This window comes from Astatotilapia calliptera, chromosome 7, assembly GCF_964374335.1.
Source record: "Astatotilapia calliptera chromosome 7, fAstCal68.1, whole genome shotgun sequence".
In the NCBI taxonomy this organism is placed as follows: Eukaryota; Metazoa; Chordata; class Actinopteri; order Cichliformes; family Cichlidae; genus Astatotilapia; species Astatotilapia calliptera.
In genome coordinates, this window is record NC_137428.1 from 5,995,281 (window position 1) to 6,015,816 (window position 20,536).

Genomic DNA, 20,536 nt, shown 5'->3' on the forward strand with positions numbered 1-20,536 from the left:
AGTACTTCTGTGATGCTCTGCAGTATCAGGCAGCCAAACAGTACGGTCTACTACCACAACAACAGCAACTGACAGAGACTCTTATTGTCACAGCACAAAATGATTGTTTAAAGTTGTTTAACATTCCACTATGTGCTGTTTTGGTGGCTGTAGCCCAGGTGGTAGAGCAGGTCACCTACTAACTGGACGGTTGATGGTTCGGTCCCAGTCTGCTCTAGTCTGCATGCCAAGTACAAGACGCTGCAAGATGCTAACCCCATGTAGCTCTCCAACGCATCCATCGGAGTGTGGATGTTGGTTAGGAAGCACCCAGAAAAGTACTGTGTGCAATGTGCACGTTGTGTAAAGTGCTCAAGATAGAGTAGAAAAGCACTATATAAGAACCAGTCTATGTACCATGTGTCATAAAAGATATATTTAAGACGTGGTTCTTTCACGGTGACATGTTAGCATGTACTATTGCCTCACAGCAAGAAGGTCCTGAGTTTAATTTCCATGTTTGTGTGGGTTCACCCCGGGTACTCTGGCTTCCTCCCACAGTCCAAAGACATGCAGTTAATGAGGATAGGTTAATTGGAAACACTAAACTGCCCATAGGTGTGAATGTGAGCATGAATGGTTGTCTTTGTCTATGTGTTGGCCCTGCGACAGACTGGCGACCTATCCAGGGTGTACCCTGCCTCTCACCCTAAGACATCTGGGATAGGCTCCAGCAACCCTGAGAAGCACAAGCGAATAGATGGATGTTTCTTTGCTTCTCATTACCAGTAGAAAAAGTTGCTGTTTGGTGCAGCACATAAAGAAAGTGCTTCATATGCTTTTTTATGTCTGGATGTCTAAGAAATATCAAACACAGTGGTTTATTTCATCATATCAGAATGTTAAACATGACACTTTAAAGACCGGCTACAAGTGGAAGGACGAAGCAGAATGATGAACGAGAGGAGAGTGATCAAGTTAGACTGCGTGATTATGAAAGACACAGCTAGAGAGAGGCTCATAGATAAAGCCTGGCTGCTCCTGAGGGAGAGCAGGTGTTAGTGTTATAATTGGAGAAGATGGACCGTCCATATGCTCTCTCTGCTTTATTGGAGCGCTTTAAAGCACCACTCTAATTTCATTGGCCGAGCGCAAGTGACCATAATCTTGACCGCAGGCTTGATTTGAGTGCTCATAAGAGTAGTGACCGACATCCTATAGTCTGAAAACTTTAGTATGTGTGTATGTGTGTGTGTATGTGTGAAATAGGAGAAGGAAATCACATTATCCTGTAGTGAGCTGAAGGGCTAGTTGATCTACCTTCCCCGCACACGCTTACCTTTATGTGAGTGTCAGAGTGTACATTCCTGTGCTTGTGCCCCAATTTGTGTGTTAAACCTCGAAGGCTTCATAAGCTGCATATCATTAATGCCCGAGGCTCACAGCTACACCAATAATGTGGTGTTGGAGGTAGATTTCGCCTCAGCAACACGTGTGATGAATCAACTCATCGCCCACTTAGAATGTCACAGGTCCTGGACGACGCATGTGCGCGCGTGTGTGTCAGTGTGCTTGCAGGCATGCATATGCTGTCATCTATGATGAATTAACTCATTTTGTTCAATTTGATTTTCAGTGATTTTCAGCTGAAGACTCTGAGCAGTAGCTTCTTAATGGGCATTTCTGCTGCTCTCATAATCAGACTCCAAATCATCTTGTACAGTATGCGATGGAGCACTTATTAATTTCCAAGTGAAACAATGGTGTTCCACTGTCTCTGCTACATCTTTAACAAGTCTTTCTAGTAGACTGGTTTCTCCTGACGAATCTTAAACACATTATCGCTAGTATCCTCTGTATTAATCACTCTTAACCTGCTTTGCTACCCTATCCATTGAAACTTGTATTTTTAGTTCTTATTTTAAAAACTGCAAATCAGTCTTTTGAAGAAAAAAAAAACCTTTTTGTAAATATATCACTTAATTTCTAAGGTTTCCTAACACGAAGCTAACTACCAGCCAGATATGTGAGAGGAGGCATAAAAATAGAAATCAGAGTTTCCCTGTGATAAATCTTGTCAGTGCTTGTACCTCGTAAACGCACTGCTCACTATCACACCATCACACGTTATTTTCAGATGTGTTAATTGGGAAAAGAGTCTGGCATATGCATGAATGTGAATAAGAAGCGGAAGCAGTGACGTTTTTATAATCTTAGTAGTAGCTCAAACTTGATTGTAGATTCCACACATTTTAGCACAGACTGATACTGGGATACAGTAATGCCGTGGTTATTAGTGATTAATGATGAATCATCCAGACATGATTCTGAAAGGCTTCCGCGTTTCAGCCACGATCCATATGTGAAGTTCCTCTGGTGTTACATGTTGGATCCGCTTTAACTGTGCTGCTCATTATAAACCAAAGCTGCTTTTATCCATAATCGGTTTCCTGAAATAGATGTCTCTTAGTTTTTATTTGGTTCCTATTCCTTCATGTTTGTTCTAACAGCAGTTGTGCTTTTCGTTACCCATATAGTATAATTTTATCACCAAACCTCTTAACTGCCAATATACAGATCCCTGTGTATCTGTGACTGTATTGTTGAATCTAAAAAGTTAATTAAAGTTGATGATGTGCAGTGCTAATATAGGAACACAATATATTTGTTTGTAGGACAATGTGGACCTTGGAGAGCTGATGTTCTCACTGTGCTATCTCCCAACGGCTGGCAGGCTTACCATCACAATTATCAAAGCCAGAAACCTCAAAGCCATGGACATCACTGGAGCCTCAGGTGGGTGCCGATCAACAGTACAGTGTGTCCAATAAGAGGTGGTGTAGGAAGATGAGGTATGCATGCATTAGTGTGTGTATATCTGTTTAATTATTTCTTCAGTCTTAACACCTTTTCTCTTCTCAGATCCATATGTGAAAGTGTCTCTGATGTGTGATGGTCGAAGGCTAAAGAAGAGAAAGACATCGACTAAGCGTAACACTCTGAATCCAGTGTACAATGAGGCCATTGTGTTTGATGTTCCTCCTGAGAGCATTGACCAGATCAGCCTGCTAATAGCTGTCATGGACTATGATCGGTGAGTTACCTCTGTACATTTAGCACTCTCATGTGACATGCCAGCGCATTTTAGAACATTTTAGAGTCTCTGTGGGTGCTGATTTTTCTGTCCTCCAGGGTTGGGCATAATGAAGTGATCGGGGTATGCAGGGTAGGCAGTGAGGCCGAGAGCCTTGGGCGAGACCACTGGAATGAGATGCTGACGTACCCACGGAAGCCAATCGCACACTGGCACCCGCTCATAGAGGTATGGCCTGCTTTGTGTACTAGGTGTTTTAAATTGAAGATACACTTGATAAAAGTCTTGTAAAATAAAGCAAAAATATAATTATTTTTCATGAGGATACTGGAATATTTTCTTAATTGTAATGACATCTCTTAACATAGCACTAGACATAACTTAGAAACCACAAAGTCCCTAATGAGGCGGTGGATGAAAGGTTGAACAACCATAAGCCATTTTTCAGTTGGTCCTGAGGGGAGTAGAAAGGTGTCCATCAAATTTTATGGCCATCAATCGAATTCTTTATCATAAATGGTTACAATGTAGAGACATTTAACTGTTAAAAGAAAATATCAAGGCTCAGTGTGGCTCAATCTACAATAATTTAGATATACAATGACAGCTATGTATAGGAGAGAAGGCACTGGACTGTTTGAACCGGATTGATGTTTCAATCATGTGGAGTGAGAGGTCCCCTAAAAAGTGGAGATGAAGTGTGCTGTTTTAAGAGCAACGGCCATGTGCAGAGTAACTGCAGCAGGATGAGGCACACCATGGGTATGGGGTATGGTGTTGAGGCAAAAGTATAGAGAAGGTCAGCTGTTGCACTGTTTTTGTGGATCTACAGAAAGCATATGATAAGATGCCAAGAGAGGAAATGTGATACTGCTTTAAGAAGTTGGGAGTTGCATAGAAGTACTGTATGTGAGGGTGGTGCAGGAAATGTATGAGGACAGCAGAACAGTGGTGAGGTGTGCGGTAGGTGTGACAGTTGTTTTTTTTTTTTGAAACAAAAAAGTGAAGATAAACTGAGGAGAGATTGTGAAGGTAGCGTAGTTAAAATACCTGGGGTCAGCCATTCAATAAAACGGATAATGTGCAAGAGAGATGAAGTAAAGAATGCAGGCAGGTTGGAGTTGGTGAAGATGAGTGTTATCTCCACCAACTCCAACAGATTTGTGAGAAAAGGATAAGATCCAGATTGAAAGGGAAGGTTTGTATGATGGAAGTCAGCCCGAGATGGTTTGGGCAAGTGCAGAGGAGGGATAGCAGATATATTGCTCAAGCGCTGTTGAAGATGGACCTACCAGGCATGAGGAAAGAGGTAAACCACAGAGAAGATTCATGGATGTGACAATTGTGGACATAAAAATAAGAAGGCTAAGGATAGTGTGAGATGGAGGCAAATGATCTGCTATGGCAACCACTAAAGAAAGCAGCCAGAAGAAGGTTTATACTGTATAATGAGAAACACGCATATAAAGATTTCCCCCATACTTCTGATGCAAGGTATAAAAGTTAAGTAGTCACCACAATCATTAAGATCTATCCTCTGGGTACCAATCATTTCTGAACCAAAGAAATGGATAGTCTATATCTGATATGCATTCAGATATTTTACTGAAGAGAGTTTTATGTATTTATGGATTAAAAGTGAGGGAATCACCAGTCAAAGGGATTCATACTCTGGTCCAGAATTTAATATTTAGCTTCTGGATGAATTGACATCAAACAAATGCCATTTGAGCAGGAAAGCTGTGGATCAACTAACTGGCATTGGTTTCCTGACAAGAAAGCTTTTGCCATAGAAAACAATCAATTTAGCATATCAATATTAAGGCTTCTAAGTGGCCATTCACTACTAATGTCTCTATTAGCTTTGATTTCAAATATGGCTTGACTGCTCATCTCTGACTCGCCATAATATACTGTCCATAAAAGATGGTTTGTACACTCTATCTGGCAAGCAGTAGCAATGGAGGGGGTTGGAGAGCTAAGCTATCAGCTAGTATTTGCTAGCTTTGTTAGCAAGATCCATAAACTTTGTGAACATATCACACAGACAGTCAAGTGCTAGCATTTTTAGTACAAAGGACATGAAGTGACATAATTTGCAGAAAATTTTCATTCAGAAGGCAACAAAAAGACATTGTGCTCGATATGTTTATGCTTAGGACACAGCCTGCCTTGGCACTATGAATTGCACTTAAAATATAGACATATATTTTATGAAATTATATGAAACCCATTGATTTGTGAATGCCCATTAAAAACCATATAGTACAGCATTTTCGTCATTGCCTTCCTGGTGTAGATCTGACTGAAACTGTACACATATTGGGATTATATCCTAATATATTATTGTGGCAATGTCTTTTATACCATCTATGAAACTAGCTAAATTGATGTCACAAAGTAAAATAGCCAAGGGAAATTTCCTACACACTTATAAAACTAGAAGTCTTTTTGTAACCACAGGTTTTGTAACCATAGATTATGTCTGGCAGACACCAGGCTCTAAAGATGTTTATGTTTGCTACAAAGTTTTAGCAGCCAGCCTCAAGTGGCTGATTTGGATGTTCTGCCCCTCCATCCCTTTAAAGTCACTCTGAGGCAATGCTTAAGCCAGATATACTTGTGTAATGCTCAAGTAACCATATATACAGAGATCCATTGAGTTACAGTAGTCTGAGGCAGTCCCAAACAACTGCTTTTAAATGCTTCTCTTACCTAAAAACAGTTCTGTCAGAATAGCGCACTATTGCGATAAAAAGAAAACTTATTTTAAATAAGCTTCACATTCCGTGTTAAATTTATGTTTTGTATAGTTCATTTGACGATATAGTGAATGAAAAAGAAATAAAACAAGTACTCCACAACCCCTGTGTATGCTTGACTTGTTTTGTTGTGATTGCCACAGCAGAGGCGCCTAGCTATCAGAGAAAGGGAGGGAGACATACAGAGAGGTGGCTACATTTGGTGAGATGCTTCTATTTCTGAATTCCCAGCCCACACTCATTAAAAAAAAACAGAGCAAGCTAAAACAGATGCTGGACTGATTCATGTAAATTTATGATGAGTTGTCAAAGCCAAACATTTTGGTACTCAGCTAAAGGGGGTCACAAGATAAAAACACCTCAAAATGGAAAGCTGTCCAGGCAAATGTAATGACTGGCATCAGCCATGGCGTGCATTAGCAACTGCCAGCTTCATGTGCCCTGTCACTTATTTGCACAATTTAAAGAAGGACTTTGACTGAAATGAGATAACTTTAGCACCTTATAGTGATTAGCAGCTAGCTAAAGGCTAACTTGCTAGCTACTGACACTGGATTTAGCTATCTGTAGATTTTTTAACACAGGAAGTAGAATGGTCACTATGAAATCAGAAGCCTGGAAATTTACATGGTAACCAATAATAACTATTTCAAAGAATTAATGTGTGATTCTAGAGTTTTTAATAACATTCATTTGTTACGTCATAGCTCCTGCAGCGGTACCATCTGACTTTTCCAACGATATTGTCAATTTAAACAGACTTTTATATGATACCTTTAATCATTTTGGGGTTTGATGCCAGGAGCATACATATAAATTTTAAATGAAACAAAGATGTTTATTATAACTTAATATTTCCCTAGAAAGGGCCTCTGGATGATAAAATATCCCATTCACTAATATTATGTTTATTAACTGGTTGCTTACTTTACACATTTCAATGACTTTAAAACTATTGGTATATATACATTTTGAATTTTTACATAAATTATTTATTAGCATAAAAGAACAAAATGCACATCAATTTAGTGCTTGCCCCTTAATGAATTCCTATTATTTTCTTTTTCTCATTTATAATTCAAGATCATCAAACAAATTTTAATTTTAGACAAAGATGACCAACGCAAATACACAATGCAGTTTTTAAAACATGATTTCATTTGTTAAGCTGCCTGTCAAAGTGAAAGAGGCTAAACACAATGCAATTATATACAATGCAAACAAATTGTCATAAAAAACATAAACATAAGAATCTATTTTGGTAAGTAGAAATACTTTTGAATTAGGACAGCTGGGCTCCTTATATTGTGTGGTAGTCTTATGCTTTAGTTTAACACTGTGTATTTTATGGAGGTGAGTTTTGAACTTTGAAAAGTACCAATTCATGTCCCTTTAAAAAACATTGTTTTTAGTCTTATCTGCTATGTACACCGATTTCTTGGGATTCTTAGAATAAATCTCTAAATTCTTTTCGATTTATTCTTTTCTGTTACTCCTGAAAGGCTCAGCAGTGATTTTTTTAAGATCAAAACTTTTTTTTGTATCAACACTTTGTCTTTGTGTTATTGTCAATTAAACGTAGGCTTCAGATTAGTAGTAATTCATTGCATTTTGTTTTTCTTGTCAATCATTTTTGAAGCTCTGATGCTTTAATTTTAGTTTTTCTATCTCATAATCTGCCTGTGAATGGTTTGCTGCCTCTAAGTTTGAGTGTGTATATTGTAAAATTAAACAAAATTCAACTGCTTTTTGAAAATAACATGCAGGTTGTTAAGTCTCGTTTTACACCACAGTGTCAGTCCCCACTTCTCCAAGTTAACAGCTAAGTGTTGTACTAAGAACCACATAAAGCCATAAAGGAAGCCATCCTAAAATAAAGTAAATGAAGCACTAGCTGTCACACTGTGTACTTTCAGTATTGGTGAGAGGTCAATGACCCTGATATTTCCAACAGTGTTGAGGCCAGAGGAGCTCTTTCACTGTCTCTGAGGCCATTTGTGTAGCACTAACACACCCATCCACACAAACAATGGGCTGTGTCAAACACTCACCAGTAGCATTTCTTGTCTAAGGCCATTAGCAGCAGCTCTGGACTAGAGCAGCAGAGTCTGAGATCTCATCTAATGGCTTATTTGTGTAGAGATCCACACAGAAGACCTAAGGGAAACTGGCTCGGGGGATATTTCACATCCTTGCACACAGTTATACACACATATGTAGCTGAAGCCTATGCATAATATGTAAGCAATGAGTATTCACACATTCGCACAAAATTTATGTTTCAACAAATAAAACTAAACACATCTGACAAGTTGGCTTTCACACTCACACACATGCACACACACGTGGCTTTCACACACACAGACATGTGCATGTCTGTGTGTGTGTGTTTTTCTGACACACACAAACACTTGCTGGTTTCCTGTCCACTTTAGTTTACGGCTTTTCAAAAGTGTTGGACTGACCCGCTGACCACTGAGAGCATTAATAATTCAGCAGCTTGAGCTCTTCGGCCCAGACTGTAAACTCTCTCTCTCTCTCTCTCACACACTCACACACACACACACACACACACACACACACACACACACACACACACTGCACACACACAGTTCAGACGTTACTGAGTAGAAAGTAAAGTAAATGCAGAAAGTTGAAAGCTCGGTTGCTTCCACTTTGTCACATGAATGAGTAACTAGATAACAGACATGCACACTGAAGGGGCTGCTCTCATGAAGTGAGGTAAGTGTGTTCCCAAGCCAGCTTTGGAGTTTATATCTCTGGATTTTCAGTCTCACAGGGCTGGCTCAGGTTAAAACATTTCTCCATGGTAGTGTGCACCTTCATTCTGCTCCCGGGCAGGTTCATTTCACATCAAAGAGGACCACATCAAAATCATAACACCAGCTCTCAGATAAAAAGGCTCACTTTGACAGAGTCCAACCAATTAATTATATAGCATGATTTCCATGGGATTTCTGTGAGGAACAAATTTGTGGTTTATGCATTTTTCACATTTTGCACTTGTCATAGCAGTATTTAAAAGAGAATTTACAAAACAAAAGATGACTGGCGCTTAATTCATCTTCATCTGTGAAGCTTTAAACTGCTCCACATAACCAAACATGACACAGTGAGTATTTCACAAGATTTTTAGAAACTCACCCTGTCTGCCTGCCCACCCAGCAGGGTAACAACAATACCCCATCGGCCTTTTAATGGCTTTAATGGGGTAAAAAGTTTTTTAAAAAAAAACATGTTGAAGATCTGACTCGGGCTGCTGGGGTCATCATGCTGTCTGTGCAGATGTTTGGAAAGAACCGATTTTGTGTTAGTAGCAGTGGAGTTTATGTCTTGGATGCAGTTTGCACTTCAGTTCAATATAGCACCAAATCACAACACGTTTTATATTGTATGGTAAAGTCCCTTTTACAGAAGCATGTAATGTAAATGTGATTGTTGGAACATGCCTGTTAGACGGAAAAATATTGACCTGCACCTTTGTGTTTTGCACTTGGTTTTGCTTTTACCTCCTGGAATGGATTAGGCACTAAAAATACTGGATTACCATAACAAAGATATTGTGGTTTGGGTTGAAAAACATCACTTTGCACTCATTACCATATGGTTTTATATTCAACGTGTTGGGAGTGACAGCCCTGTCTCATACAGCAGACAAGGGATATAACAAATGGGACTGAGAGCAACCTGTTAAATCTGAGGCTAGTTGACTAACTGACATGACTCATTATATAGATACAGTATGTGTCAGGTGAGCCACCCCCATTTAATTTTGAAGGGCATTTCCACATGTAGTTCATGATTTCTCAGCTGCGGAGGCTTCCACTTCTGAAAAATCTTCTTATTTAGAAAAACTGCCACAACTTTCAAAGCACATTAAGGTCTGCCAATTAACCCAACAGTCATAGCAAACCTGGATGCAAACCATCCTGGCTTACAGTGCATATTTACTGAGTATGTCAATCCAGTCTTTGGAAGTTTCTAGACTTTCGTTCCCTTTGGTCTTTAACTAAAACTCTCTTTCTCTGTTGTGGTTCAGTGGGTTGGACAAGGAGCGACGGTGAGTGGAAGCCAAGGAGGATCCACCAATTCCCTGAAGACACCACCATCACCATAACCCCACACACACACACACACGCACGCACGCACGCACGCACGCACGCACACACACACACACACACACACACACACACACACACACACACGCACCAGTATACTTACACCAACACACACAGACACACACAGATATAGAGCCTCAGGGTGGTAGAACAACGGGCCAACAGACAGTCCTACTTGATGTTAAAACATACAGTACAAAGTGTGGCTAAGAAGTGGCTGCAGCAGTGGGCTAACATCAGCTATAAGCCAATACTCAAACTGTGTGTCATTAGATTGAACTAGGTGTTAGTGTGATAAGGCTGGAGCAAAGTCTGATTCCCACTTCCTCTTGTGTCTTCACAACCAAATAAACACTTAACTACATTCCAGCTAAACTAGTACAGTACTTATTGAGCTGTTACTGACAGTATTAACAGATTATCTAACAGATTAAGCTTATGCCTCTTTTTTGTTTATAGGAAAATTGCAGTTTGTGGACCAAAATATTATATTTTTAGGTGAATATGCACAGCTGTGACGGTTGATTTGTGCAAGTGATCAGCTATCGTAGGCAACATATTTGCTCAATAGTAGGATTTAGAAAGGCGAGTTGCAGAATTAGAAAGCATCACTGTTCAGATCAACACATTTCAGCTCTTTTAAAAGTTTTATTTGTTGTGTTGAAGATTCATTCTCATCATGCATTTGGTTATATCTTGTGTTGCCTTTATCACTGGCAGCCGGAGCAGACACGAACAGAGGAGATTCAAATGCAAACCTTAGTTTTACTTCACTGGGCGAAGACGATTTCCTGTTAAGAAGTAAAATTGAAGAGGATTTGATTTGATCCAAGAATTTGTAAAATGTAAGAATGAACATTTTTAGTGCATGTTAAATTGGCATCCTTTTTTTAACAGGGTGTGGTCATAATAAAGGAAACATAAGTTGTCATCGGTGGAAAAAGAGCAGTCCACTCATCTCATCTAAGGCAAATGAATTATGATTGTTTTTAGACATCATCCTGATAACCAGACATAAGTGTCATCATTACTTACTAATGTTATTTGGCTTTACAAGAATTTACAATTACAATTTCAGGACAAACATTAATAACATGAAATAAAAGTTTTACATTAAACTGTATGACTTATGGTTGACACTGTACTCTACTTGGTGTCTCGTCTGTCATGGTTACTTTTGGAAAATGTTTTACACTTTTGCAGATAAATGCTGACTGAAGGTTTTGACTGTTTTTAAAGCTGTTGCACTGGAAACAGCTGTGCGCTTCTGCTGGAAACAAGACTGATGAGCCATGAAAACAAAACATAAACAGGAATCTGTGGACTGTAAGATCTAAAGAAGTTCTGCAGAGCAAAATGGGGTTGTAAACTTCAGTTGTTATTTTCAGTAGCTAAGGCAGGGGTCCTCAACTCCAGGCCTCGAGGGCCGGTGTCCTGCAAGGTGAATGGAAAGGGTCTTTTACAGGAGGCATTACTGCCAACATGAGCTCAGTTTGCTTCAACATGCTGAATTTAGGCGATCTAAATACTCTGAATAAACAGCTGGCTTGTTGTAGTTTGTCTGATTATGTGACTGCTCATGTTTTTCTGTCTCCTGTAGTGATGTCACCATGTTCCCAGATGCTACAAAAAATAAAACCCATGTTGTAACAAATCAGTTATCCTTAGGGACTACACAATGACTGCAGATGTTATTGTGCAACCCCTTTGGGACTCCTTTGTGCCTTTTTAATGTGCTTTGCCATTTTGCCATTCAGTGTTCCAATTTAGAGAGGTGCTTAGAAGACCATAAAGGTGGTAACTCTTAATAATTTGCGAGAAATGAGGAGCTTTTGCAATGAAAGGGGTCCTATAAATTTTGTTTGTTTGTTTTCTGTTATATACAGAATATACAATAGGAGGTGTTTATAATAAAGATGGCCAACATTTAAAATAGTAATCCCTGTGTGCCAAAAGATGTATCTGTTCTTAGATCTGTATGATGTCAGACAGAGGGGATCTCCATAATGTGGTCATTTTAGCACACAGCTCTGACAGTTCAAGTCATTCCTTATGAGGGGCAGCCAATCAGAAGAAATCTGGCTGAAAGGGAGGAGCTAAAAAGGTTTGTTTCAGACAATGCATGAATTGAGATGGTTTTAAAACTTTGATTCATGCAAAGCTACTTTAGTAAAGTCTGATAAAATAAAACAAAGCTGGAAATGAGCATTACAGGTCCCATTTAAGTTAATTGAATGATTCCACAGTGAAGCTGCCCTGTCCCACTGTTATGACACTCAATGTTGCTTTTCTTTAACTGGAACCATACTCTGTGATAGTAATTTAATAAGCCAGTGTTTGTTTGTTTTCTAACTAAAATCTGTTTAATTTCAGATTAATACCAGTATTGTTTATGGCTCGGTATTGGACACTGTCACGAATAACAGTTTCCTCTGTGTTTGTAGGTACCATGCATGCATCATTTTTTTCATGAGTCATTTTTAATAAATATCTTTTTTTTGTGAGATACTAATCATATTGTAAACACAAGATGTATTATGAACCTAAGGCAGAGTGTGTACATTGTCCATTCAGATGTTATTAATAAATATTTCTATATATAGCATGGATTGATTTATGGGTAGTGTGAGATGCAGCGAGAAGATGCTTCAGAGAGAGAATGAATGAGACAGATATAGAGACGTGTATCCCCCTCAGGCCTTCTGCTAACACCTGTGTTGTGAGCTCTCCCAACAGAGTGCTGTGATTGAAAGACCTATGAAAACCTTGTGACAGACACACTTTCTCTTACACACACCCTCAGTGATGCATTTGCTGCGCTAGGACCTCGCGCTCACTCAAAAGTCAACATTTAAAATATCAACATGTCTGGGTCTGGTGTTCCTCCTCTGAACATTTTTCCAATTAGCAATAATTTGGACACATTAAACGATAGCATATCAAGGCTCCGATTTAATTTTTTTTAAAGACAAACTGCAAAGTGAACATTTCCATATAATTTCAGATTTGCTAGACCAAACAATGATTAAACAGGCCCCATGAGCACTGGAGCCATGTTTTTAATCTTACAAAGTCAAATATTCCAATTTTCATCAGCTAATCGCTTTTTTTTTCTTTCTTTTTTTTTTAGCTCACAATGCTTTTAATCACTATGCTGTTTCATTTAGGTTAGTGAACTAATTTATTTTTCAAAACAAGCTCTGGTAAAACTATTCAATGCGTGCAGGACACGTTGTGCCGACATCTGTTCACAGTGATTAGTTGTTCTTTAAAAAAGATATCAATGCCTTTAAATCCATCCATTCGCTTATCCTTTTCAGGGTCTCGCGGGGGGGGGGGGGGCGCTGGAGCCTATCCCAGCTGTCATAGGGCGAGATACACCCTGGACAGGTCGCCAGTCTGTAGCAGGGCCAACACACAGGGACAGACAACCATTCGCGCTCACATTCACTCGCACATTCACACCTAATGGCAATTTGGATTTTCCAATTAACCTATCCCCACAAGCTGCATGTCTTTGGATGGTGGGAGGAAGCCGGAGTACCCGGAGAGAACCCACGCAAACACGGGGAGAACATGCATACTCCACACAGAAAGACCCCGGCCTGGTGTTGGAATTGAACTAAGGACCTTCTTGCTGTGCGGCAACAGTGCTAACCACCGTGCTGCCGCCTTTAAATCCCTATTGCAATAATCTGATCTGTATATCTCACTCAGTAAGCGGTTTGATGCTGCCTCAGTTGTGTGTGGAAATAATGTTGTTATCCATCTGCCCAAGGTTGAGTTTTGTCTGTTGTAAGATGAGCAGTTTTGACTGGGGAGATGACGTCCAGGTTCCAACTACATTTGCTGGAGTTATTGCAAGGTGCTACCGCCAGCAGTTACCGTCAGTATGAAAAAGTTATTTCAGGCTATTGTAATTTATGAACAAATTATTCGTCTTGTGCATTTGTTAAAGTGGCAATATTTGCCACAGCAGCTTTATGCCTGTCTATCATGAAAATATAATGATCCCTAAACCCTGCGTCGTGATTATAGTCCCTCATAAACTCAAACTTTCATTGGTCTCCTCTGCCACTCCTGGATTCATGTGCAGGTGTTTCATTTCCAGTTATCCCAGCAACTGCAGCACAATCTGGCAGCTACGGTTAAGATTCTCTTGGTGGCAGCGACATTCTCCAAAATGGAAACAGCTTTCCACATTAACCCAAGATGAGTTTTTGAGGGTGAAGGAAGTTGTCAGTGTCTTCCTACAATACCACAAAGCTGTATTTAATTTTATTGAAGCCTAAATCAAAACTTTACCACAGAATTTTATAACATGGGCACTTGAAAGTGGCTTCCTGGAGGTTCAAGTATAAGCCTGTTATAGCCAAAGCAGTCAGCATTTAAAGGACACTTTAATATCATCTAAACTGGGGGAGCTGCATCCTGTAAGTCTTCTTTCTCAGACTCTATCGTTTCATTCTTTTGCAACTATTTCTAAAAAAAATATGAAAGAAAAAATTGTCCACAAAGTGTGTAAAATTACCCCCTGTTGGAACTATTTTTATATGTTGTTTACAAGAAACCATGGCTGTGTCCAATGGTAAAATTCAATTTTGTTCTTCACAGAAGAAAATTCACATAACAACACAGGGAGTCTCTCCTTAGATCAGCCTGAAGGTAGTTTATTTTAAGCATTTGGGGAAAAACACGGCTAAAGTTGTTCCTTTTCTGGTGAGGCTCTCAAAAGTTTCAAATCAATTTAGAGCTGTAGCTGGAGTCGAGAGAAACCCAAACAGACGTACATCTCATTAGTGTGCCAGTCAAGTTTATTGTGATGCTTCTCACGCTCAGATCATTACTGCCATGATTTGATTTCCCCCTCCTTTTTTTTTTAACTTAATCTGCCGGTGTTACAAAAGCCTCTGCATAATTAAAAAATAAATAACACGCAATAGTTGATATCTATTTATGATTACATCACCTGAAGCCACTTTATGTTTCAAATAATTTGACTGTAACTAAGACTTTTCATGAGATAGCCGTGCAGTAAAGGATGTCATTTGCTGTGGGACCTGATCGATCTTATCTCTGTGTGTCAGGGATAATTATGAATTCTAAATAATTACTGTAGTAATTGACAATTTTTACCAACTCTCTGACTGTGGAGACACTTATATCAATCCTCCTGCAGTGTGATGGCTAAACAATTTACTAAACTCTGTTATGACGTACAAAAACCCCAAACATTCATTGGCACAAATTATGAATCACTTTCTCTGACAAGTAAGTATTGCATTACATTTGAGAAAAGTAACGAGTAATGTGTAATAATTACAAAGAAGAAGAAGAAGAAGAAGATGAAGACACAGATTGCACTGAGACAGAGAAAGGGTTTCCTGCAGAACCCACTGCAAAAGCAAACACGTCCCTACTCAATTTTAATTAGTTTGCCTTAATTAATCATGTACAGTAGTTTATAGAAGGACTTTTGCTTACATTGAGTTATCTGTTTTATCTGCCTTTGTGTTGATGTGTGCATATTTATTATTGCTATTATGTGCTTAATTTTTCTGAGGGCAGAATAAGTGTGCAATGCAAGTATCTAATGTTTAACCTCAGTTCCTTAAATTAGCAGTGCTGTGATCAATGACGCCTGGTCAATGTTTGTGTTCAGGGATATTAAAATGTTAATTAAATCTGTGTTCCTGTAAGTGTGTGGTGTTCGGGGCACAAGAATGTGACAAAAATGTATCTGAGTCGCACAAAATCTCAATATTGTGTACGAATGTCTACTAATTTAGACCACTCACATTTTCTTAGCATATTTATCATAAAATGCGCTAAAATAAGAATTCAAGTGTGTAACTTGTGTATACGATGACATTTCCATGTGATTTTTCACATGTAAGAACAAGTACAAGTACTATGCACTTCCTAAGTTGTCATTCATTATTGTGATTGAATGAGACTGCATAATTTTAAATACCTGTAGTTAAGCGTACAGTTTTTTAACTGTTTTTTGTTGCCGATTTCTTTTATAGTCTAAAACTGTGTGTTACGTATGTTTACGTTCAAAAACATAAAGGTTATTTTTTTCACTGTTGAAAAAGATGTGGTGAAGAGACACTCTTTGCCAAGTTGCTGAAGCAAAATGAGAAGAAAATGTTTCAACAAAATGAGTTATTAAGCCAATCAACCAGATTTCCCTGGTTGTCTTGCTGCTGAGAGTTTGACAATGAAGACCAAACAGAAACACAGCAGAAAGACAAGAGATGGCTGATTCAACAGCGAGACAATAAAGCAGCAACGGTGTGGAGTGATGTATTCTGTTTGAGGCTTCCTGTGTTACACGTTCAATGGGATGACACTTCCATTTTGGAGCGTACAACGGCACCAGGGGAGCCAAAAAGATTCTCAACTGTGAGAGAGATGAAACCACAAAGACAGAATGCTGATACAGCATTTATGCTGATCATGGCAACATCATCAACCATTTGGATTTACAATTTCAAGACGCAGATCATTCATTACTATCAAATCTGGGGCCCATTTCAAAATAAAGGTGCATTAGGGAAGATAAAGTGCTTCTTGGATGTAATTCAACTTATCAACAGGCACTAGAAATGATCCAATAGCACGGCACCTTCAGGCTGCATATGGTGCCAATTTGTCTGCTTAATTTATCCCTGTTGGGTTCTTGAAGGCAATTTGTAGAAAGCGGCTGCAAAGCACTTTCTGAGAGGTATGTGTTGCTCTGTGGATATTTTGCACTCTGGTGATCGCTCCTGTTGTTGTGATGGCTGCGATGGGTGCATAAGTGCAAGATGAGTCTTATGAAAACACGTCTCACCATAGGTTGGGCAGCACTGGCATGCTGTCTGCAGTCACACTGAATTTTCTTTCTTACTCTGTCGCTTCAGAAAACAGGGAATACATTCAGACAGCCACCGTTACTGTTGCTGCTTTCATTATTTTTTTTGTTTTCTTTTTTTTAATTACAAACAAGCAAACTGTTATTGGTTCTGGGTTTTATTACCCAGGGACTTTGAGGGGCTTTTGGACTTTGTGATTCTTGGTATTTCTTTGGGTAAATATTGATGTGTCTTTTTTCCCATGTGTATTAGTTCTCTCCTTGGTCCTTGTTTTTTTTAAATATTATATTTAGGGTTTCCTACCTTTGTGTAAAGTTTCCACCAGTGATGGTCCCCACGTTTGGTTATTTCCTGTTTTATTTTGGTAAGCTGCATCCAGTGTGTCCTGTGTTCATTTTTGATTTTTTGTGTGATTAGGTTCAGCTGTCTTCCCCTACTGTTTCCCATATCCTTGTGTGTTTATTGTCTTTGTTTCCCCTCGCCCATTATCAAGTCGTCCCACTAGCATTGCTGTATCCATTGGTTTTCCCCGTGCTTCCCATGCTTTATAGATTTGTTGTTACCTGTTTCTCTACCACCTGTACTTGTTCTTTTCTTAATAAATCAACACTTAGCTTTACATATAAATAACTAGGCTTCCGTTTGTGCTTCAGACCTGGGGTTGTGTGTTTTGTGTTCATGTCTCCATATCCCAGATATGTAAAATAAAGATCATTTTTAAAGTAAAAAACCACTTTGAGCCGTGTTTTCTTGGCCCTGAAGAATCCAAAAGAACCGGAATTAATAACTGTCATCTACTGCATCCTGTATTTAGGTCATCAATCTTCCACCACACCTCGCACAGCATAAACTGGTACAAATTCTTTTCTTTTTTTTCTTGGGGGCAGCAGACACAACCTGTGAGCACAACACTGACATATGAAGTCTATACAGCAAATAGTTGCTCATTTATGCAAACAGAAGATAAATATCAAGATCTGCAGTAATTTGTGATCATGTTTGTCTTTTTTTTTTTTTTTGGTGGACATCAGTTCCACCAACAAAATGCTGTAATACTGAGCCTATACCATCAAGTATGAGGCGAGTGAACATGCTGCCCAAATAGCTGATGGTAGCTGCACACAAAGTTGTCTTCCTCTAATTGGCTCCCCCAGCACATGCACATGTCGACTGCAATGCTAAAGCTAATTCACAAACAGTGTATATAAAACACGGATTTAGTTTCCAGGTCTAAAAGGTGAATTCAACACTAAAGTGCATCTTTTTAATCTATATGTATATACAGTATGCATGTATTGCTATTAGCCTTTGAAAATCACCTTTGCCAGAGTATCTGGTGAAGCTCCTCTGTTGAAAAGCGTAGCACTGTTTCCTTGACACGTGGTCTTGCCTCTTTCAAAAAACAGCCTGTGAAGATTTTACCATCAATATCGACTAACCTTGACTGCACAGTTACATTTACATTTTACTGTAATATGCCTTTCATCATCATGACTTTAGCCTTTGGCCTTTGTGATTTTGTAGTTTTACTGTATACCAATGCTAATTCCACTAACATTCAATACAATCATGCTCGAATGAATGAATTTATCTTATAAAGATAAATCGAACACCAACTTTTTTTTACTGAAATACTGAAGTGTTGTGCTTGTAGTGCTGTGATTGAACGTTATTTTGTTTTGAGCACAGATAAAACACCTTGGAGAGGGAAAAAAAGAAAACAAAAACCAACATTTTATATCTTACACAACAGTATTACATGAGTTGTGAGAGGAAAATAATGAAACATAACTAATAGTACTTACACGCAATTCAGTTTTATTTTCATAGCACCAGCCAGAAAAATAGTCACCTCAAGGCACGTTATATTTTAAGGTAAAGATTTACAACATTAGAGTGAGAACTTCAATAAGAAAGGAGAATTCAATTTTAGCAGGAGGAGACCTCTGGCAGAGCCAGCCTCAGGCTCTCTCACAGTAGAGAACAGATGAGAAAACAACAAACACGGCATAACTAAAGGACAAATTGCAATACTGGCGTTAAAGACAGAGAGAGTGGAGACGAGCTTAATTCCTTTATGGGATGTCCCTGAGCAGCTTGTGCAGCCTATAGTAGCATAACTACGATGAGATAACCCTGATCCACTATTAACTTTATGAAAAAAGGGAAAATTAAAGTCTAATCACTCTAATAATAATAAGTCTAATAAGTTCAGATTCCAAGCTGGGACTGGTCCCAGTTTGGGGGGTCCAAAGACTCAGTGGGGTTAGCTGGTGATTCTAAATTGCCCGTTGGTGTGAATGTTTGTCTGTCTCTCTGTTAGCCCTGTGACTGCTGCGATAGGTTTCAGCCCAAACTAACTTTTGATTTTCCTCAATGAGTACAGTTGACAGATTTAAAGAATATATCACAATGAATGTATTATCCATTTGTACAAATGCAAACAAAAACCCTTTCAAAGTAAGATGCTAGCAGAGCTGTAATGGCAATGCCATAGAAGAAGCAAAGCAGGAGATAGTCCTGGAGGTGTATGGCCCAGGCTGAAGTGCAATTTTGGTTTGAAGACAGCTGCAGTCATTTCAGGACAATTTATTTTTCTGAATACTATGATACCACATGTATTTCCTGTGCAGCTTTTAAATAATTTCCTCACTTCTGGCATCAGATGGCTGCTATGTGCTTTTGACCAAGCTAGCATGGGGACCCTTTAGCCACACATTCACAGATTTTGGTGGGATTGTATAATAAGATAAGATAAGATAAGATAAGATAAGATAAGATAAGATAAGATAAGATAAGATAAGATAAGATAAGATAAGATAAGATAAGAAGTACAAGAAAGTACAAGTTTAAGATCAGTAAAAGTTAAGAAATAGAATAAGATAAGATAAAATAGAATAACATAACATAATATAGAACAAGAATAAAATACTTTATACAATAGAATAAAGTACTATAAAAAATAGAATAAAATATGTACAAAATAGAATAAAAATGCTCTGTTATAGTAGGAAAAAATGGTATGCACTTGGTAATATTGCACATCAGGTAGACAGTTACATTTGTGTATGGGATGTGTGTGTGTGTGTTTGTCTGCACATGTGTGGTTATCTGCAGAGACCATGTTGTAGAGTTTGACAACAGTTGGGAGGAAAGACCTGCAGAGTCTCTCCGTCCCACGTCGTGGGTGCTCCCCAGCAGAGATTCTGCCACCCCAGCAGACCGTAAAAGATGGCTGAGGCCACCACAGAGTCAAAGAAGGTCTTCCCTCCAAAAGACCTGAGTCTCCGCAGCAGCCTGCTCTGCCCTTTGCTGTAGAGAGCATCTGAATTATGAGTCCAGTCCAGTTTATTGTTCAGATGAACAACAAGGTACCTGTAGCTATTAAGGTACCTGTATTAATGGGTGTATAGATGGATTGCTACTACACAGTCAACGGAACATACTCACAGGATACAACATCACAACTTGTGGTCATCCTCAAACTTATATATACACTATAATAATAACATCTGCAGGAAGCTCCTGAGGATGTTTTACCAGTTGGTGGTTGCTGGAGTACTTTTCTATGCTGTGGTGTGCTGGGGGAGCAGCACAGCAAAGAAGGACTCATCCAGGCTGGAGAAACTGATCAGGAAGGCTAGCTCTGTGGTCGGCATGAAGCTGGACACTCTGGTGACAGTGGCAGAGAAAAGGACATTA

The 20,536-nt window shown here is 39.0% G+C and overlaps 1 protein-coding gene across 2 annotated transcripts in view; it reads left to right on the forward strand.

Annotated features, from left to right (window-relative positions):
• syt9b (synaptotagmin IXb) overlaps positions 1–17,564 on the forward strand; it is an 88,862-nt gene extending 71,298 nt beyond the window's left edge. Inside the window, exons 5-9 of one of the 2 annotated variants that reach the window (XR_013910273.1) lie at positions 2,655–2,775; positions 2,902–3,073; positions 3,172–3,301; positions 9,896–10,819; positions 11,178–17,564. Coding sequence is in view for 1 of the 2 variants with exons in the window: in XM_026172774.2 (XP_026028559.1) it covers positions 2,655–2,775; positions 2,902–3,073; positions 3,172–3,301; positions 9,896–9,973 (501 nt within the window). In the remaining variant the exon portion in view is untranslated. Of the gene's footprint in view, positions 1–2,654; positions 2,776–2,901; positions 3,074–3,171; positions 3,302–9,895 lie in introns of both variants that reach the window. The other variant, XM_026172774.2, reaches the window with a different exon arrangement.
• The last annotated feature ends 2,972 nt before the right edge of the window (positions 17,565–20,536 follow it).